This window comes from Schistocerca serialis, chromosome 8 (assembly GCF_023864345.2).
Source record: "Schistocerca serialis cubense isolate TAMUIC-IGC-003099 chromosome 8, iqSchSeri2.2, whole genome shotgun sequence".
Lineage (NCBI taxonomy): Eukaryota > Metazoa > Arthropoda > Insecta > Orthoptera > Acrididae > Schistocerca > Schistocerca serialis.
Window position 1 is genome coordinate 275830026 of NC_064645.1, and position 22281 is coordinate 275852306.

General features: G+C 36.6%; 1 protein-coding gene across 1 annotated transcript in view; it reads right to left on the minus strand.

Annotated features, from left to right (window-relative positions):
- Positions 1-22281, minus strand: part of LOC126416075 (protein unc-80 homolog) — a 1008688-nt gene that overhangs the window by 611484 nt on the left and 374923 nt on the right. The window contains exon 16 of the mRNA XM_050083557.1: positions 20444-20592. Coding sequence (XP_049939514.1) covers positions 20444-20592 — 149 coding nt within the window. The remainder of the gene's footprint in view (positions 1-20443; positions 20593-22281) is intronic.

The following is a 22281-nucleotide window of genomic DNA, read 5'->3' on the forward strand; positions in this document are numbered from 1 at the left end:
TCGCCAGAAATTCATGATTGGTAGCACTCCATTATTTCTGATGCAGCACAAGATTCTGAAAGTAAAAGGGGAGTGGTTGCCATTGATCATTAAATGTCTGTTGCAGTGCTCCACTAATTGCATTTGGCTTGCATCCACCATGAGAGTCAATGGAACACTAATGTGCAGGTGAGCTAGCCGTGCTGCTTGCGCCAAACATTCCTTAACTTTATGAAATTCCCCTTCACTTGTTGGAGGCCATGGTATCATCCCACTACCGTGTATATTCTTGCCTGAGAACAGAGTGGTAAGTGGTTCATGCTGACCTGTTAAATATTCTCGTATTTGTGAGTTACCATTTTATTCATCTTATCGTTGATGGGGGTACCATCTTATTGGTTAACAGCACTTTTTTAATATTACACTATCCACACAAAAATATTTTTTTAATAGAATGAAGAGGACCGTAACAGAACTGACCCTGGGAATAACGATGTCACAATGAAAATAACGAGCAAAAGAAAAAAGCTAGTGAAAAAATAACAACACAAGAAACTTGCAAGGAATAGTAGACTTGAATATACTACAAAAGAAGGTACAGTGATTCAGGCAAGAAATTTAGTTGGAGCTTCCCGTGAATGTTCTAAAAAGTGTCTTGAACGGATTGGGAAGAAGCTTATACACAGTTGGAGCTTCTTGTAAGTGTTCTAAAAAGTGTTTTGAATGGATTGGGGAGAAGCTTATACAAATTGTAAACAGAGTAGTGAACAGATTTGCATGTTAAGTACCTGAAATCAAGTTACAACTGCAGCCAGACTTTGAGCACATCATGCACACACTAGCACTGTCTCAAACAGAGGAGCTTAATACACCTTCGCCGGTGTATACCTGAAGATTGTCAGTTGACTGCACTGAAATATCATAGCAGGGAGTTACTGACATACAAATATTTTCCCAATATTTCATAGAAGTATTTATAAGCTAGGAAAGTTGTAAATGTCACAATCTGAGGACTGCTTTTTTCTGCCTGTCTCTGCTGCCAGTACCTTATAAGGTTTACATTCTCTATAACAGCAACATCTTCCTTCTTGTTTTTTAGTGTCCCCATCTTGTCTTTGCACTTTATTGTATGACATATTTTGAAGAGTGTGCTGTTCTGTATCACTATTTTAGTTGTTTTCCATAATCATTTTTCTTCCCTCATGAACTTAAATTTCAAAGAAGAATTATCTGAATTTTAAAATTGAACACAATGTTAGCATTTCCTTGTTGTCACTTGATCCACTGGCACCTTGACATTAGTTAGCACAATTATTTCATGAGCATTGATTATGGTTAAATATTGATCCAATTCAAAGGAAAATAACTTTTTGCCAAATGATAAATAATAAATAAAATAAAATCTCAATAAAATAGTAAATTGTAGTTTGTAATAAAAAGCTCTGTACATTTTTTACATGAAGAAAACACACAGACACAGGATACAGCACGGCAACTATAAGAGAAACTAAACTCAGTTAGCTCCATGAACAGCAGCATGCTAGATGACAGTCATTCAAGTCTCTTGTTGTTTGAGAATAAAATCATACACTGCAATAGACAGGGTTGCAAAATTTTAAACACTGAAGACACAAAAACAAAACATGCTAGGTATCTGATAGTAGATCTGATTATAATTATGAACAATTGTCCCAAATTAAGTAATTATTTTAATTTTTTTCACTGCAGTAGTTCATTGTTACTTGTTTCTTTTCAAAGGTGACATTTAAAACATTTCTTTGGAACTGAAAACTAAATTAATCTCTCATAATTTACTGAACAATCCAGAAACACATTTATATATCTAGAATTACTGAGACAATAATATATCACATGTTAAACTATAATGAACAAAAATAATGATTCAGATGAGAGACTAGAATTCACATTAAAGATAATGATGTGTCATAAAAGATGTAATTACTGCTGAGCTATGAAAATTCTGTTCTCCTTCAGAATAGAGACAAAGTTCCACTGACAATCATACAGTTATGAAGCCAAGGCTTAAGAATAGTGGTGGAATGAATTTTAAAAGTGGGATAAGGAATATATAATGCAATAACAAAATGTGGTAAAAACATCTGTTGCACAAAAAATAAGACAAAGGTGGTGCAGGAGGAGGGATAAGATTAGGAAAGTTAAGAATACGTGGACTAATGGAGGTACAGGCCAAGAGGATTTTAATAGATTATGTGAAAAGAAAAAAGGAAAGTTACAAGATTCAAGATTCAAGATTCAAGATTCTTTATTAGCCATTGATCATGCAAGATGAAATAGGCTTCGTCAGTACATAAAATAATATTAATATTCCAGACACTATATATAAGGCATAGATATAATTAGCATATGAGTAACTTACAAATAACACTACTCCATCTGGGTAACTCAGATAAGCTAGTGATAGAGAACATGTGGGAAAATGGCAGGAGATGGGGAGATCACTATGAGTCTTACAGTAGATATTACAATTGACTCTAATGTGAGAGAACTGGCCTGTACCCTCTGAAGATGAATGGAAGTTGAATGACATAAGTTTTTCATCGGGCATTCTATGCAGCAAGGAGTACTGAGTTTTCTACGTCCAACATTTCACAAACAATTTACTATTATTCAAATAACTCATAGGAATGCAGCTAGGTGATGCTGTTGACAACAGGCAATATTTCAGCTAGTGCATATCCTGTCATTTGCAAAGCAAAACTGCAGCAAGTAAGCAGTACACAATGGAATTTAAAACCTCTGTTTCCAGAGCAATTCTGGAAAGAGAACACACACACACACACACACACACACACACACACACACGCGTGCACGTACACATATACTGTAAACACCAGTGACAGCACACAACCAAAGACAACCAATGTCACAAGATAATGCGGCGAGAATTAATAACCAACACATGAGGTAATATTAACTCCATCCCCCTGTTTTTTGACTTGGGAGATCGAGCAGGTTTCAATGCACAATTTAAAGAAAAACCTTCATCTCTATTTACAATGGTACTAGCGCATTTAATTTCAGCTACTCCCTTAATAACACTACTCCAATAGCTGCAAATGCATGCCACAATATCCATTTTGTTATATTCTATAAGGTGACCAGGGCCAAGACAATGTTCAGCAGTAGCAGATATGTTCGGCTGTTGTAAGTGTATGTGACACTTATGCTCCTTACATCAGTCTGTCACAAGCCTGATAGTCTGACCAATATATAACATGCCACAATTGCAAGGAATACAAAGGGCACTCGCAAACCAATATCACCCTTCACAGAACTTAAAGTGACCTTAATCTTAGATGGGGATTGAAAAACACATTTCCTCCACATAAGGTGAAAAGGCTGTCTACTTTGATGGTACCCAAACATTATCACCACTCACCAGGTACACAGTTGGTCAGTAGCACAACACATTTGCCTTGCCTTTCCCTATAAACATTCTGACAGAGGGTGACCTCAAGATGGACTAACTCAGTTGAGACGCTGTCAAGCTCTGAGATGACATGGGTCTGTAAACCAAGATACAAAGTATGCCTTCACACTGAATCAGATGGTGGCTACTAGCAGCCTGTAGATACAAGTCAGTGTAAGTAGGCTTCCTATAAATGACATGTCCCAATGTATCATCAACCATCCTCCTGACCAACACGTCCAGGAAGGGAAGACAGCCATCCCTTTCTACCCTTTCTACCTCCATCATGACACAAATATTCAATATTCAATATTGAATCAAGGTGTCTTAAAATCATTCAAGTTCTCACTGCCATGAGGCTAAACAACAAAAGTATCACCTGAAAAAAAAACAAATAAACAAATAAATAAAAACAAAATTTAAAAAAATAAAAAATAAAAAAGATGCTGACTCAAAAGACACATTCCTCAACATTATCCGTGAACAAATTGGCTTACCTCTGTCTGTTGAATTCACAATTGTGAATAAGGACAACCATCAGCTGTAGAATGGAATAATGGCAACGAAAATTTGTACCCGACCAGGACTCGAACCCGGATTTCCTGCTTCTCGTGAGCAGTTGACTTACCATGTGGCCAGACCCAAACTGCCATATGTCATCAGCCATGAGTTTGGGTCTGGCTGTGAGTTGTGCACGGATAGCAAATGGTAAGGCAACTGCTCACAATAAGTACAAGAGTTCCGGTCTAACACAAATTTTCATTGTCGTCATTCCATTTCACAGCTTATGGTTGACCTTATTTGCAATTGCAAATTCATTTCATATATTTCATTATGGCTGTAGTCTCCACAGTGCCTATTCCTTTGGACATGCATGTATGTCCAAAGGAACTTTGAATTGTAATCAGAATAACACAGGCACGGCAATATTGTAATATCGTATGTTGAAATAGGTTTCTTAATTCAACACCAAACCTGAGCTCAGTTAACAGTAATGACTCAAACTGAGAAACAAAAGTGATGAGAGAGACATCACATCAAAAGTTACTGGAATATCAGAGTCATTCAAATGAGATCCTCTAATTGTTGTAAGAAATCTGCTGAATTCTTAATGTGATGCTCACACTGACACTGACATACTAGTGGGCTGAATGGGATAGCAAGGTGTTTTGCTACATGATATGTCAGAGTGCCAATATTACTCCCTTCCTTGAGGACCTCTGGAAGACTATATCACCTAGAGGGAACAGCACAGTACAAATTAAGACTTTTGATAGTCTCCTGCAACAAGGAACGTTTCTTCAGGAGACTGTTAAGTCTTTTTTTCAACATGTTATGTGGGGTCAGCATCCTTTCTGTCCCACTGGTTTCTGATAAAGAGAAGAGCTCAGGATTCCACGCAGAATTTAAACAGAAACCTCAATCTTTATTTATAAGATTACTTGCAAATTTAATTAAAAAAAGAAACAGAGAGACAGAGAGAGAGAGAGAGATGGAGTTAGTTACCTCATGCATGGTTACTAATTTTCACTATCAATGACTGGTCTTCTTTGGTTGTGAGATGGTGCTAGTGTTCACAGTGCGTGTGCACACGTGTTATCTCTCGAAAATTACTCTGTAAACTGAGGTTTCAAATGCCCTTACACAGCACTTAATTTCTGCAGTTTTAACCCAAAAATAACAGGGTGTGCACGTATCAAAATATCAGTAGTTGTCGACAGTGTCACCTGGTGGCATTCTCATGAGTTATGTGAACTTTGTATATGCCGGGAGAAACTCAAGTCTCATACTGTTCACCTCTGCAGGGAGGAAATGTATCACTGCCTGCAGAGGTTGGATAAATTCCACAGCAGCATGACGGGAAAATGCAGTGTTGTTTTTGTTGAGGTGTCGTTATCAAAATACTGTTTGTTTGACAAAGTTGTGAATCATATTAATTCTCCTGCTGTCAATTTCATCAATCATTGCACTTGTTCGTGACAGGATCCATTACACACGTCAACAGTCACATTTCGTTTCCAGGGAAGTGTTTTGGAGTCATTAAATGAGTGTTTCAAACATATTGGCTTTTGCTTCATTGTCACAGTCTGACTGAGAATTTCGAACATCTCTGTGCTTTGGAGAATAGTTCTATATATCTATGTACTATGATAAATCTCACAGAGAAAGCTTTCCATAGCACAACTTTATCCATGCCAGAGCAGGGTTTAGCATATAAACCTTTGTTTTAACAATTTTTCAGGATTTCTTGTCAGTTTGCTATCCTTTTCAGTAAAATTAGACAGGGATCATCCAAAGGAGAGTAGGATATTTTATCATAAATTTGTTTAATAAACATAAATGCACCACGGAGATGCTCATCATAGTTAAGTGGCAGACATTATAAGACAGGCATTATGCATCTATAAACGGTTCCCTGTTGAAACTGAGATTTCACATTTCAGGAATTGTCAAGCAGCATATTACATCCTTTCAAATCTCACAAAATGATCATGATAACAAAATCAGACAAGTATGAGATCATACAGAGTAAATGGAAAAGGAGAGAGGACAATGATGGATTTTTTTAAAACTAGCTTGTGATGTTGTGGAGAAGGCTAGGAAGGAGGCATGTTGTCTGCTGACTGGGGCACATCCATCCAAGAGTAATATAACAGCTGCTGAGAGGGCTGCTGTATTTTCACTTAAGAGTTGGTCTGTATATTGCTATTTTACCAGTGGATAAGGGCAATACTACAGTTGTTTTGGATAAAAAGGATTATCTTCAAAAATGCAGTGTTTGCTATCTGATTCAGGGTATCACAGGATTGGTGCTGACCTCATACAAACTGCTGAGAAAAAGACTAACAGCCTCATGAAGAACAGTTCCTTGGCGCAGGAGACTATCAAGAGCCTTAATTCTTACCATGCTGCTCCCCCTAGATTATATCACTTTCTGGAGTTCCATAATGAAGGGTTTCCTTTTCAGCTGACTGTGAGTAATACTGGAGCTCACAAATCATGAAGCAATACACACTGCTATCTTGTTGAGCCCACTAGTAGGTTGGTGTGAGGATGAGCATCACATTAAGAACTCAGCTGATTTGTCACATCAAGTAAAGGAAATGCATTTGAATGACTCTCATACTGTATTCTAATAAGTTTTGATGTGGTCTCTCTCTACACTTGCGTTTCTCTGTCCGAGTTATCACTGTTCATTGAGCTTAGGTTTCATGTCAAATTAACAAATCTATTTTGACATATGCAGACTTCCAGTTATTTTTTTATTCAATGACCAGTATTATGGGCAGACAAATGGACTTATATGGGAAGCCCATTGTCATATACTGTTGCCAGTTTGTTCATGGAAAACTTCGAGAAACATGTTTTTCCATTTATATACATGATAATTTAGTTGTTTACCCTCATGGCAATGAGAATCTGAATGACTTTTTACACATCTGAATTCAGTCCACCAGAATATTTGTGTCATGATGGAGTTGGAAAGGGATGGTCACCTTCCCTTCCTGGATATGTTGGTCAGGAGGAAGGCCGATGGTAAATTGGGACATGTCATTTACGGGAAGCCTATTTACACTGACTTGTATATACAGGTTGATAGTTGCCACCATCTGGTTCAACGGCAAGAGGTACTATGCACCTCAGTTCACAGGGCCCACATCATATCAGACTGACAGTCAGCTGAGTTAACCCATTTTGAAGTCACGTTAGTGAAAGACAAATCAAACATGTTGTGTTATCAAATGACCATTCACTAGGTGAGTGATTATAATATCTGGTACCATCAAAGTGTATGGCGTTTATATGCCTTACGCAGTGAGAATTTTCAATAGAATTGGTGGAAATAGGATGTGAAATGTGGTTTTTAACACCCATCTAAGAGAAGAGTCCTTTTAGGTTCTGTAAAGGATCAGCTTGGGTGGCATAATTAGGTGCGTATTGTACTCCTTGCGGTTGTGGCACATCACATGTTGGTCAGACTATCATTACTGTGGAGGACCAGTGCACTGGGAATGAAAGTCACACATATTTACAACAGCCGGGAAAATCTGCTACTGTAGAACATAGTCTTGGCTCTTGTCTTCCTTAAGTTTCCCCAAGTGAAATTCCCTGATATTTACCTGATTTCCAGACAAGTTTAGGATTTTTCTCTGGCAAATTTTGGAACCTCAGGTAAAGACATAAGTTGACAAAAAAAATGTAAGGACTTTTGTATTTCCAAACGTGCGAGCAAAAATCTTAAAAACTAACATCAACATCTTTTGTAATGAACTGAGAAAGCAAGCCAAATGATGTATATGTTTCATTAAGATCACTAATGTTATTTTATTTCAAGAGGATGAAACACATTTGGTGACAAAATTACGCATTTTGTTGGAGTCGCAAGATAGATGATTGCTTTCAGAAATAACCTCAGAAAAAGTAGAACTCTTGAATCAAATGTATACTGTGGGGAAGAGCTGTGTATACCAACACTACAGGTGACTGCCAATAGAATATTGGTTCCACTATGTTTGTTATTGTCAGTTATTACCACTGTGTTATGTCTATTATTCTACAGGAATTGTGCGATTTTTCTTCCAAGAAATATATGAGTACATAGCGTACAAATTGACAGCAACTGCCACAGTTTTCTTCTTCTTACCATTCATACTTTCTAATATATAAACTACTTTTGGAGTGCCAAAATGTACTAGAATAAATAAAATGTCTATAAAATGCCGCACTGTACAATGTACTTGTGATGAGACAGTCACAATTCCTGAAATCCACTGTCCATGGCCTCTGGCCTGCCAAGGAGCACCACAGTCCTGGGTCCATGGATAAACCATGAAATTATTCTGCATCATGTCACACACAGACAGACCCAGCCTGCAGGCAGATCAGTGAGACCAGATCCGAGAGGTAGGGCCCACATTTTACTGGGAAACTATGGGTTTCAGATCAGCAGGCCCGATCCATCAGAAACCAATAGAAATGGCCTACTGTTTTGGCCCATCATGGAAGTCCACTTGTGTGGGCAGCTATTCAAGTGTCACAGACACCATGAAATGAGACCGTGGTGATCACCCACGCAACAGATAACTTGCGCAAATACTCTGAGAATCAATACTAATGAGGATAGGTAGCAACTCACCATAAAGATGGTCACTGTCAGAAAACGAGAGTGCACACACATTCACACAATCACTCAGACCCAACTCTTGCACACATGACCATTGTTTCTGGCTGCTGCGTCAACAGTCTCTGAGAATTAGATCCAAACAAACCACCCCTCATGCCTCCCTGCGTCTCATTGGCAGCTGCTAGTGTACTGAATCATATTATTTTTCTTTTTTTTTTTTTTTTTCTTTTCTTATATATCAGCTATACGTAAACTGAATGAGCTATAAACCAAAGACACCACCAAAAGTAAATTAACGAGTTGTTTTGTGGCACAGATAATGGTTTGATGCGTCATTAAGTATCTATATGAAACAATATGCGCTTCAATTTATTAATTCATATATCTTCACCCTTCTGTTTCAGGAAGTGGTAGCATGCAGAAGTATGATTGGATCCGTTGTACCAGCATTGTTAAAAATGTGTATTTTAGTCATTCATTAAAAATATTATAAAATATTATTAGAAAAGTAATATCTAGTCACACGGTTATAAGTTCAACTCCTATCTGTTCATCATTTCACTTGCCACCGAGATCCTGCATCAAGAGGTTCGGTGCAGACAAGAATAATTAATGCAGTATCTGGAGGAGTGTTGCTGCATCGACATTGTCACACTCAAGACTACACACAATGGAATTAATGTGAAGGTAATGACTCAGACTTGATAGGCACCTATTGAACTAGGATTACTTATACTAAAAATATCGTGCTTCATGTGTTTACAAACTTACAGACAGATCGCCGATTTCAGCGGTTGCAGTGATTATGATGGTAGCGTACACTACTGGAAGCAGCAGTACGTAATGCAAAATGTTTATTGACCTTCAATATAATGATATTCAAGGTCTGTTGATATTGGTGTCAGTATTGTTGTCAGTTAAAGTTCACCCAAGATCGGGCACAGATTCAAAAATTACCATCAAAATTTTCTCAACTATTCTTTCCAATTATCCATGCAATTATTAATCCATTTCCACATCCCTATTCACAAGGCTAGCAGCAAGCAGAGGTGGCAGTACTGACTGCAAGCTGAGGGGAGACGTGGGAAGCAGAGAAGCTGTAAGAATGAGGGAGCTGGGACGCGGTGCATGTACTCAGCTGCATCCAGCAAGTGACGAAGCATGACATCTCAGTAAACAAAAAATTTCATGCTACTGAGACAAAAATGAGATTTTTCCAGTGTTTTTTTTTTTTTTTTTTTTTCTTCAAATTTCACAGATATGTTTGAAATTCTCTGATATTCCCTGATTTCCAGAAATTGTGGCAACCCTGGGTATAACCCTGGAACAGTGCTTTGTGCTGCAGTATGTGCTTGAGAATGACAGTGTGTGCACCTGTCGAAATATCGGCAGTTGTTGACAATGTCACCCAGCTGGATTGCTGTTAAGTTACTTGAACATTGTATTTGCTGGGAGAAACTCAGGTCATACAACTTATAATTAATAAAGTAACTGACTTTAAAAGCAATAATAGGATTGTTTTAATGGTAAGGGTTAAGTCTCAGATATTCATAAACAACAATGAAATTAATGGAAAATGTGAGCTTCCCATAAAATGTACTATGTGAACTGTACCCAATAAGCACGCCAACAAAAGCGATGATGGTAATTCAAGGAAATCACATCTAAATATCTAATAAAGTACATACAATTAATTTAAGTGCACAAACAAATTTTGACTTTTATATCAATTTACCACAAGAAATTAATTACCAGTTTGGTACATACATCTTGCCCAGTACAAACTTTAGAAGACCAACAATACACATTTACAATGACTTGTTTATGAGTGTGTAACACAGAATATTTTGTCTTGAACTTAAGATGAAGTCTAATACTACAAAGAGAGTAAATAACATGCAAAATACCATTAATTTCTTAAGAGAGCATAACATGAAAATCATTTTAAACTAAGCAATGTGGTTGCTGTATGCTGCGTACTATTTGCTTACTGAAGCACGAAAAGGCTATTTGCTGCACAATGAATGGTCATAACTAAAAACACATTTCATCACTCGGATAGCACTCACTGGCATACAACTTTTTGAGACAAAGTATGAATGTTTGCACAGAAATTAGAATAAAAGTTTTGCTGTACTTTTATTTCAATACTTAAAAAAACCATTTTCACCATCAATGCAGCCACTCATTTGTAATACAAAACTATCACTTACAAAATTAAAACTTCATTGATATTGTGTATCTCTCAAATTATAACAGCAACAATTAATTTTTGTCGGCATAAAAGTGAAACTATAAAAAATTGATAAAATCCCAAGAGTATTTTGATTGTACCCTCTTGACTCAATCTCTGCATCAGAAATGTGTATTCTTTCATAAAGGTTCTTCCCCCCCCCCCCCCCCCCCCCCCTTTCATGCCCACACCAGCTAAACTAAAGCTACACCTGTAGTGGCCAAACCTAGTTTACAGCATATGGTGGAGAGTATGTCCTGGACCACCATCACTGTCCCCTCTCCTTTTCCATTTACTTTGTTTGATCTCGTACACAGCATATTTTACCATAAATTTGTTTACTAAAAATATATGCACCACAGAGATGCTCATCCTAGTTAAGTGGCAGACATTATAAGACAGGCATTATGCATCAATGAATGGTTCACTATTGAAACTGAGATTTCACATTTCAGGAATTGTCAACCAACATATTACATCCTTTCAGATCTCGCAAAATGATCATGATAACAAAATCAGACAAGTACAAGATCGTTGTTGTTGTTGTGGTCTTCAGTCCTGAGACTGGTTTGATGCAGCTCTCCATGCTATCATGATCATTTTGTGAGATCTGAAAGGATGTAATATGTTGCTTGACAATTCCTGAAATGTGAAATCTCAGTTTCAATAGTGAACCATTTATTGATGCATAATGCCTGTCTTATAATGTCTGCCACTTAACTAGGATGAGCATCTCTGTGGTGCATTTATTTTTAGTTAACAAATTTATGGTAAAATATCGTGTTCTTCTTTGGATCTTCCCTGTCTAATTTTACTGAAAAGGATAGCAGACTGACAAGAAATCCCGAAAAATCATTAAAACAAAGCTTATATCTGACATATTATTCTTTTTTTGGTGAATTACAGTTCCTTTCCAATGAATCTCAGGCTAATAATTTTCTGTGAGCGTTCCACATTTAATCATTCCAGACAGACACTCAAAGAAGCTTGTGGTTATTACTGTTTTTAGTGATTGATTACTAATGAAGTAACTGAAGACTGTAGAACCTTTCTGTTCATTCAGATGCAATAAGTAACACTTATTTATGAAGATTGCCAACTTCAAGTACCTACAACAAGTGTCGATCCTTTACATGTCTTACAGTACATTGCCATAATTATCCTGTGTTGTGACTTTTCTATGTACAGCAGTGTTATTCATGAACACCCTTATGGACATTCCATTATTATCAACCTCATTGTATATATTTGAAACTGTAATCTATTCACCACGCTGCGGCAGGAAAAAATGCATATAGAAGTTATGGAAATGTGCAAGCTTTTGGAGCCAGTGGATCCTGTTTGGGCAGAAGCAATGAAGGGGAAGGAAGAAGAAAAAGGACTGGCAAGTTTAGGAAAATCAGGAGAGTCAGGGAAGAATCACCTAGAATGCTGGGTCATGGGAGACTTAACGGGCAAGATGAGAAGGACAGACAATAGTGTGACAGATCTGTGATACAACCAAAGTGTCCACTTCTCATCTCATCATATTAAAAAAGGATGTCATGAATAAAATTGAAAACCTGGTTGCATATTCCACAAGCTCTTAGTTTGTATGGTAGATGACAGTGTGAAACAGTATTGAATGCCTCCTGTAAGTCAAAGCAAATGTCCTCAACCTAAGCACTGTCATCTAGTGCCCTCTGGATGCAATATACCATCAGGTTTAGTTAAGTTCCAGAAAGTTGGTATGCAGAGAGGCCATGATAAATCCTTACGAGGAGATTGTTGCTGTTCAAAAATGTCATAACACAAGAGCATTAAACCTACTACACAATATTACAACAAATGCCATAAATAAATTTGCATTTCCAGTTCTGTGCTGAAAGTGACAGAATATCTTGCTTAGCACAAAACTGTAGCAGTATAGACACTGCTACAAGTGAGAGCAGAATGTGAGAGTAGAATTTGTTTCTTATTTCTTTCTGAACCTGACTATAAATAATATTCATACATTTGTACTTGAAGAGCATGGCACAGAAATTTCAAGATTCAGTGGCACAATTCCGGCACAGCAATGGTTTATAATTTTTGGTGGTCACATCACAGCTGTTTACTAGCAAAAGACTGGGAATTGGCTCTCTTCACCATCTACTCCTGGACTGTCAACGTCTTCCTCCATTCAAATTTCAAATAGGAAAATATACGATACTGAATTGGAAAGACAAGATAACAATAATTTTCCAATGTCCTGTATATCATCATTTAGAAAAGGCATTTGTAATAAGAATTATTATTTAAATGTATTTCACATCTTTACAGTAGTTATATTTGTTATTTTTTGGACCACTACAGCCAAGAAAGTAAACATATATAATTTCATTAATCGAAACAGGCACAAAATGAAAAAAAACGTTTTTGTAAAAATGCGCAAAAACTTTATGACACACACATACAAAGATGTTACTGACATAGACGTAATATATGGCAGCTCTTTTACTAAAGATTAGGCCTACTTCTAGCTTACAGTATAGAAAGCAACAACAGTATGGAAATGTAATGCTGAAAATTGCAGCCAGTTCTAAAGATGCTCAGGGTAATTGGCTTCTGATGAGCATTTTATTTAAGAGAACTCTCATGGTAGATATATCAACTGAGAGATTTCCAATGTTAAGACAGCTTCTACTTATCCTTTATTTGGAATCCCAAGAGTGTACATTATCTCATTTTACTATAATATATGTTTTGCATGTTTTTGTTAAATAGAGCAACTATATCAATGAGAAAGGCAGTATTTGTTTTCATTAAAAAAAGAATGATACTTGGTCTATTGTGTTTGACAGGATTGTGAGTGAGAGGTTCACAGTCAGCACACATCTGAAAAAAAATTGTTAACTTCAAAGCTATGGGATGCTCTGAATGTGTGATATAGTGATTTAATTTTCCTTTGCACTGTCATCGCTGCAATCTGATGTATTAGCGTGACTACTTGATTTTCTCTGCTAAGATGGTCTTCTTGGGTAGATGATTTACATCCAAAAAATATGTCATTAATTTTTTCAGATTCAGCACTATATATTAAGTAGTTTTCCCTTTAATCACAATGTTTTCAGTTAAAATTACGAGTATTTCATATTGTGAGTACTTAATCTTCATTCATCAGTATGAATCCAAAAGTTTCTGCATACAAGTTATCTTTCCTTGCAACTTTGTAGTTGAAATTTGGTTGTGTAACACCCTGTAGCACATAAATGAACTTGAAACTTCCTGGCCGATAAAAACTGCGTGCTAGACTAGGAGTTGGCCCTGTGACCATTGCCTTTCAAGTCTTGATCCAACATTAGCTTTTAATCTGCCAGGGAGTTTTAAATCAGCAAACAATCCAGAGTGGATAGAAAATTTCTTCTGTGTAGTTGAACTTGTGCTGTTTGAGGCTTTCCTTATGTAATAATTTCTTAAATAGTTCACAGGAAAACATCAGCAGGTGTTGAGTAGACTGCAAAACGTTCCCACGAGGCATCTGTTCATCATCTACAGGTGCTGTGGCCTCTGCAGGCACAGCATGGGAAAGTTAAGCTGTATGCCCATGCGTGTGTACACTGGGGCCAGAAGCTTGTGTCCATATTTTCATGCACCCCATCTGCGGAGACGGTAGATCATTTCTCTGGCAAGGGACTTTGGGTGTTGACAATGACATTATAGGCCTGCCCCTTGTGGTTGTGTCTTTCTTGCAAGCCAGGCCAGAAATTTGCAAGCCACAATAGCAGCATGTCAGTAGCCGCTGAAGATGACGAGCAGCTGCCTCATGGAAATATTGTGCAATTTACACAACACCATCAGACGTTACGACCATGAACAATTCAAATCGTTGAACTTATTCAACAGTTCTGTAGCACATTATACCTCAATTTAGAACAGAAGGGAATGATTTCACATAATCATCATTTACAAGGCACAAATAGTTGTGTTACACTTGCTGTAAAATCACTTGATTAAAAAGAAATTGCAACAAAATCTGGGCAACAGTGGTGGATTTTTAACTCTGAGATGTCAAAACAAAACTCTTAGTGCATTTTCTTTTAATATTTGTTAGTACAAAAAATTTTGTCACATTAAGATTGATAAGTAGATGGCTTAAATCAGTAAATTTACCTGACTACCAGTCTGTGCTGTCAAAAGTCAAAGGATTTATGAAGTTCTCATTTATGATTTTGTATCACAGGTGAATGTTTATTTGTAATTAAAAATGCTGTAATTGGGATGTGTGTCAGCTTTGAGTGGATAGTAAGTGTTCAAGTAGGGTCTTTTGACTTGTAGGGAAATCTTTCGGATGCCACTTTCAAGAAAATTGTACATTGTTGGTAACATTAAATTGTTACAAGTTAATTTTAACAAAAGCATGCTGAGAATTTTAGAAATGCGATTTCTTCAATAACACTAAATCCAAAATCACAAAAATATCAGCATGAATTAACAGAAGTAACTACATGACAAACATTAAAAAAATTCAAGAATAATTTACTCGCAAAGCAGGACAGGAAAGATATCATCACTCAGTAACTGAAAGTCTTCATGAACACTGCTACCCTGAAAGGGGATGTGTATATTGCATTAACAAAGCAAAGGCAAAAACATCTTTATTAAAGAGCTCGGAGGGTAAAATTTTTAATTCTTCTGCAAAAAGAATCTTCACTCACCTTCAAGTGCAGGAAATGAGCCAGATGGCCTACATATTAATGTTTATATAAATTGTGGACACACTGATTGTATAGAACTCAGACACATACATTGACCTGCAAGCTGTTACTTTACAGGTTGGCTAAGCAACAAAATGATGGTACTTCAGAGAAGGTATTCAATTAAAAGAAAATAAGCATTTGGGAAAAAAAAAAAAAAAAAAAAAAAAAAAAAGAAAGAATTGGCTGCTTCAAGATTTTGTTAAAAAAGGAAACATATTAAGTTATGATATATAGTACGCAGTTGAGATTTTGGAGAATAGCCAAATAATGTATCCCAAGGGAAAAAATTCAGTATACTGAGATGAAGAAACTGAACTTAAAATAGGATTTTTCTTCGAATAAAGAAGCTACTGACAAAATTTCATACCATAACTTGACATGAATACAATGCTGTTGTGTGCAAGAAAGAGGTGTGCTTGATATTTGACTATACTGGCCTAAAAAAATCCAGCATCTCTCAGACTGTAGTTTTGAGATGGCAGGTGAAACAACAGCTTGAAAAGTAAATTATTCATTCATCACTGAACTTGCAAAATGTTGCGGACTCAAGTTTGACTATTTATAACGGGTTTTAGTGGCAACTGGTGAACTGGTGTGTAAGAGCATCACACTACATACTGCAGTGTTACAAATATTAGGGAACACTGACATCGTTCCTGCCTTAGTGACACCTGGTAAACATCTGTACTTTTATATTTCAATGGATTAACGTTATCTTTAATTCAATATAACCACATAACTATCTTTCTTTTCTGTTTCATGTGTAGTTTATGAGAACTTGACATGTGATATTTGTCACTCCAGCTGCTTCACAATTGCGACTCAATTAGTTCCATACTGGAAAGAAGTCTTTCATGCACTGATGTTGATCAAAACGTTGCACCACATTTGCGACCTCAATATAGAGATGTGGATACTCTTCCCAAAGAAAACTACTTAGAACTCCTGGACAGTTTTATTTTAAAAGAATCTGTCTTTTAAATGGGACATGCATTGTACATCAATCGGTTCCATCTGCACATGCACAGGGGCATTTTCAATTTAAATGGCAGATGATCTCAAAAACAACTTGGAAACAGATGTAAGCCTGACAGTGTACTCAAAACATATATAAAACTATTCCTGTAATTCTTTCACTACCACAAAGAATTCTTCTGAATTTTATATTTTATGCAACACCAGTGGGTGCAAGGAAACAGATGGTTTTTATGTTAGAAATTGCCCCTTCCCCAATCCAATTTGCTTTTTACATGCATCCCCACAGTATCAGAAATAAGTTGTCTCTCACATTGCAACATGTTAATGCTTGTAGTGTGCAGTCAAGTCCACTTTAAGTGAAAGATCTAAAATTTGTTCTGAATGTTCTAATTTTTGTTCCTGCCTCCTTTCATGCAAACATCAACTGGCCCTATGAACTTCCTTTACACCATGAATAAATAGTGAAGGATAAACAGCACTGACGCCATGATTCTGCGGAACTGAAGAAAGTCATGCCAACTGCAAAATGCCACACCAAATTCTGGAAGAAACAGTGTCACATCACATTGCTACATGAAATGTCGTGCTGTACCAAGTAGTTCCAAGAAGGACCAAGACGTGCCAGGTCAGGTTCAATCTCAGACGGCATGAGCGCAGTACAATGTACACATGTGAAGTTTTGCACACAATGGCTAAACCTGATGTAAGTCATGGAACAGATAAGTAACTACTGAATTAACAAAAACTAGCAAAAAGTTAAGATGGTGCTCTTAATGCTTCAGGTGTTCTACACAGTCTCCCACACTTGAATGCCACACTCAAAACATTCATACAACCATGTGAAACTGTCAGAAAACTCCTTCTTTAAGATGATGTTATATTTAGCCTTCCCCTGGCTTGAATGTCAGTTATATCATAAAAGTGTTGAGCCATCACGTGTATTTCTGCACCTTGTCTTTATGGTAGTTTCATGATAATAGCACTAGATCTTGTCAAGCACAATATTTTTTTTCCAGAAAAGAATTATCCGCATTGTTGTTTTTGCTTGGGAGCCAATGTGTGCAGTACAAACTTTTATTTTCTTCAAAACACTCAGGAGATTCATTATTTACTTCTGCATTGGCTTTTATTTCTAGCTTTTCTATGTCTTTATCTGTGAACAGAAGAGTTGTGTCATCTGCATTGGTAACTATACTACCATACCTAATAATATTTGGGACGTGATTTGTGTATAGAATGAAGAGTATTGGGCCAAGAATGGAGCCTTGCAGCACAGAGAAGTGTAAAATTCTTGCTTCAGATCTTATTTTTTCACCAGTAGTTTTTGTAATTTCAGTATATTGGCTCCTATTTGTCAGGTGTGAGAGAATCTAGTCTCCTGCATTTCCTCTTATGCCATATACTCCTAATATTTCTACTAAAATTTTGTGGCCTACACAGCTGAATGCCTTTGTTAGATCCATAAATACTCCTACACATTTATTTTTAGAGTCCAAGTTTGACATTTTCAATGAGATCTATTTCTGCATCTATGGCATCTTTCTGGAAGCCAAAGTGATTCTTGTTGATTATCTTTCTGGAAGCCAAACTGATTCTTGTTGATTATTTCATATTTAGCCAGAGGTGAGTGCAGTCTCCCCACATGGTGTGAGACTGTGGATTGTGCTCTCTCTCATGAGGTATACTCGTAAATAAAGCAAAATAAAAATAATATAGCATTGTTGATGGCTCTGTTTCCTTTATACAAGTGTGATTTGTACTATTTCAATAATTCCACAAAATGTGGCTTAGTAATTAACACAATGGAGATCAAATCCTCATTTAATCATCCAAATTTCAGTTTTTTCTTGGTTTCTCTAAACCGATTAAGGCAAATAGAGTTATGGCTTCTTTAAAAAGGACAAAGATGATTCTCTTCCTGATCCTTTTTGTTTCAAACTTATGGTCCATCTCTAATGATGTCAACAGTGACTTGATATTAAATTCTAGTCTTCACTCTCTCTCTTTCAGTCACTGGGAGCACTTCTTTGGTCAAAATATCTGCAGTAAATTATGGAGTAGGGCTGCTAATTCAGATATGAATTAGATACAGATCCTGCCATGGCTTCCACAGAGCTGATGTTGGGTTTTCACAATTCTGGTGTTTTTCAATACAAATATTTACTGGTCTGTCACTTCTGTACAATAAAATGACACCATCCAGCAATGATTTTCCTTAGCAAAGGAACATTTTAAAGCAACATTCAGTATTTTGACTTTTATTTTGCTACTGTCTGACTTTGGTCCTTATATCAAAAATGAATGACTGGATTTTTGTTAGCACAGACAACTCTGATGTGGAACAATTTAATTTTTATTCTTTATTTTTTTTAAAGCCCTGTGACAGTCTTTTGATAACATAGTGATTGAAAGGTTTTATTACAATTTTTTTTGTCCTGTGACAGTCTTTTGATATGGTAGTGATTGAAAACTTTGATGATTGTTGTTCTGGTGGATATCACACATATGTCTTGTATCCTTTCTACAACAGGTAAGCCACTTAAGAAGTCTCATAAGAGTGTTTGTAGACCATGATGTGCCTTGGCATCTTGTTCCTAACCATCTTCAACTATTCTACTAGCTACATATTATTGTGGATCACAATAGTTTGTATGGCTGCCTCTTCAAAGATGGCAGATCTGTTTATCACAATCAAATCTAACATCATCGGTATGTTTATCAAGTTCCAATTCTACGTAGTAATCACATGAAACATTTTAGAATGATTTGTGTTCTTCAGTATTTATGAGACTATCAGTCGCAGCAGTGTATTTTGGGGTTGTTAAAATATTCTCTTACAATTGTGCTTGAGAGTGCACATAATAGTGGGGTATAGTTAAGCAAATTTTTTCTCAGATAGTTATGTACAAGGTTCCGGCTATTAGTACAATGATCCAACAATGATCTTCAGCCTACACCTGTTGTTAATCTTTCTCAAACAACTTCAAATTAGTTTCAATTTCTGCCACAGTAGATATCAGCTTCTTCAATAAACAAAACTACTGTAATCCAATGAAAATCCACCTGTGTACTGTCTTGGTGAGAAGTGTCAGAATGAATGTTCAAACAGCCATTACTGAAACAATTTAAATTTAATCTATTCACATAAAGAGGCATTGTTAATTGCCGAATGCCACATTCATCTATCTTTTAATGTAAAACATTAACTACAAATTGTTACAGGACCATTCCTTAACAAAAACTGAAACTGAATAATATAAGGGAGGCAATAAAAATATTCCATTCTTCTGAAGATGGGTCACAGAAATCAAATTTTCAACAAAAATGAAGACATTTAAATAGCAATATTACAGCAATTAGAAACAACCATAGCTTCAGTTTTTCATGCAATGACATGCTAAGCAGCTGGCTTGTGCTGAAATATAAAGTGGATGACGTGATCAAGACATTTACACATCACTGTTGCTATGTCCAATATGTGTGAAACATATAAAACTTTGATCTTAAAGAAGTTTATGAAAACATTGTGAAAAAATACTAAATGCTGCTCCTATAAATTGTCTAAATACTGAGATTTAATCACATAATAAAACTTTTTAAATTCTAAAATGAGATACAAGTAGTAATCAATTAATCTTAAAAGCACCGATGCAATACTGTTTTGAAATGAATACAAATCCCAGGAAATAAACAATATTTTAAACCACTAATCAGTTCTGCTAAAAACTTAATCATTAATGTATTTTAATTAGTCAGTGGAGGTCAAAAATAAGGACACAATCACTGACTCCTTAACTTACAATGGCACACAATTTGTACTATGCACATACTCCAGCCCAATTAAATATGTGACAGGCATATAGTTTTATGCCTTGGAAGAGAAACTTTTGAAATATTATATAATTGCTTGCTATGAACAAGTCATTGATTACATAATTTATGAAGCTATAGAAGCTTACCTGAGACTAGGCATACTTTTTCCCTTCACTAGATTACTGGGAGGTGGTTTCACCTTGTCCTGCTCTGTCTTTGGTTCAAAGATCTTTGCAAAAGCTGAACAGGGTCGAGTCAGAGTTTCATCGCCTGTATCCAGGCTCCTGTTATATTCCTGTATTTAGTAATAAAAATTATTTTTTTCTGTAAATGATGTGAGAACAGTTGAATACAATTTACAAATGTTTACAATGTCGATTCACTATTAGCAAGCCTGTTTTCAAAGGATGAAGCAGCACATAAGCATAATTAAAAAATAACCAACATGTAATTAATAATAATAAAGTTGAAATTATTTCAGCTTCTTACACAAGTCTTTAGAATTTCAATAATTTTCCAACTAACCATCACAGCTCATATTACCAACACTGGATTACTATAAATGTATGACACTCTTTGGTTATCATTGTAACCAATTATTCCACTTATGAATGGCATTAATACTTTTTGCCTCAGGTCTAGAATAGAAGTGAAAAGTTAAAAGAGAAAAGACCAGGCTGCACCACTGTTTCTCCCTAACTTAGCTAAGCTCTGAAGATCATTAAGGGGTCCACTGCAATAATTATTGCAAAACAGAAACAGAGATAAGACCATTGTACAGCCAAACTGTCCTCTATCACCCACTGCTCTACTTGTTCTGCCATGTACTGCGGTGCCTGCCTGACGAAATCCCTTTTTATGGTGCAGTATCACCAGTTGCTTAATCAGCAGGTGTGGGCATTCAACAAGGCTGTCAGTAACAGCCACCTCAAGTGGGTACCACAGCCAATGGAACCACTTTACCACGTTTTCTACAGAAGCCAGTGACCCGGCAGATGACGTCACTTTACATGGAGAACCAACAAGCATGCAGCTCATTATCTCAGCCAGTGGCAGCCAATCACGAGGACTGAGTGTAGTCATCCATACCATAATGTAACCAGCCTCGTCGGACATCTACAGTCAATTCACACTGAGTCCACAGCATGACCAGTCCTCAGTTGGAGACCATGCTAAGAGGCCAACTAGCTACCATCTACGGCAGTCATCAGTGAGTGGTGTTGCTGCCACTACAATGGACCTACAGGAAGTCATCTTGGAATATAACTTGTTGATACAGACTTGTACTGCATGTTAGATTGTGGACTTATTTATTGGAAGTTACCTGTTCCAGAAAGTATTATTTGTATTCAATTATGCCAGAGTTCTAAATTTCATTTGAGTGTTCTCATAAATGCAGTTATTGCACTTGGTTTATTTATTTGTGTACTTATCTCAGACATTAAAATGGTGCAGTCGTTAACTGAGATTCCAACTTATCAATGTATAGGCTAAAGAAGTGTGCATTTTTCGTGTCCACCACTTGTGTACTGCATTTGAACTTGCAAAGCACCTTTTTATGGGTAACCATCCAAGTGAAACATTAAACTATGCACGTATATTTTCAGGATAACCTTCCTGCTGTGGCAACTTGCCACACGTTTTTTCATACTTATGAGCAAGCTGGACAATCACCTACTGAATGAATGTCACCTCCTTGCACAGTATAACCCATGTTATACGTGAAAATCCAAACTGTGCGCTGTCTTACACAGATTCTGCAGTCAGAGACATGTTGCTTGGTCATGCTCAGGACTCAGGGTTCCTGGATGACCTCCTTCACTTGAACAACCCCACATTAAACGAATGTTTACCAGTGGTGTGTGCTTTTCAATAGGCTCAAAGCTCTGCAAAGGTATTTCAATGCAACTATTTCAATGTGTTTCCAGCATCCTACCATTCCTGACAAGTCAATGGTTGGGTCATCAGTGCCAGACATGCAGAC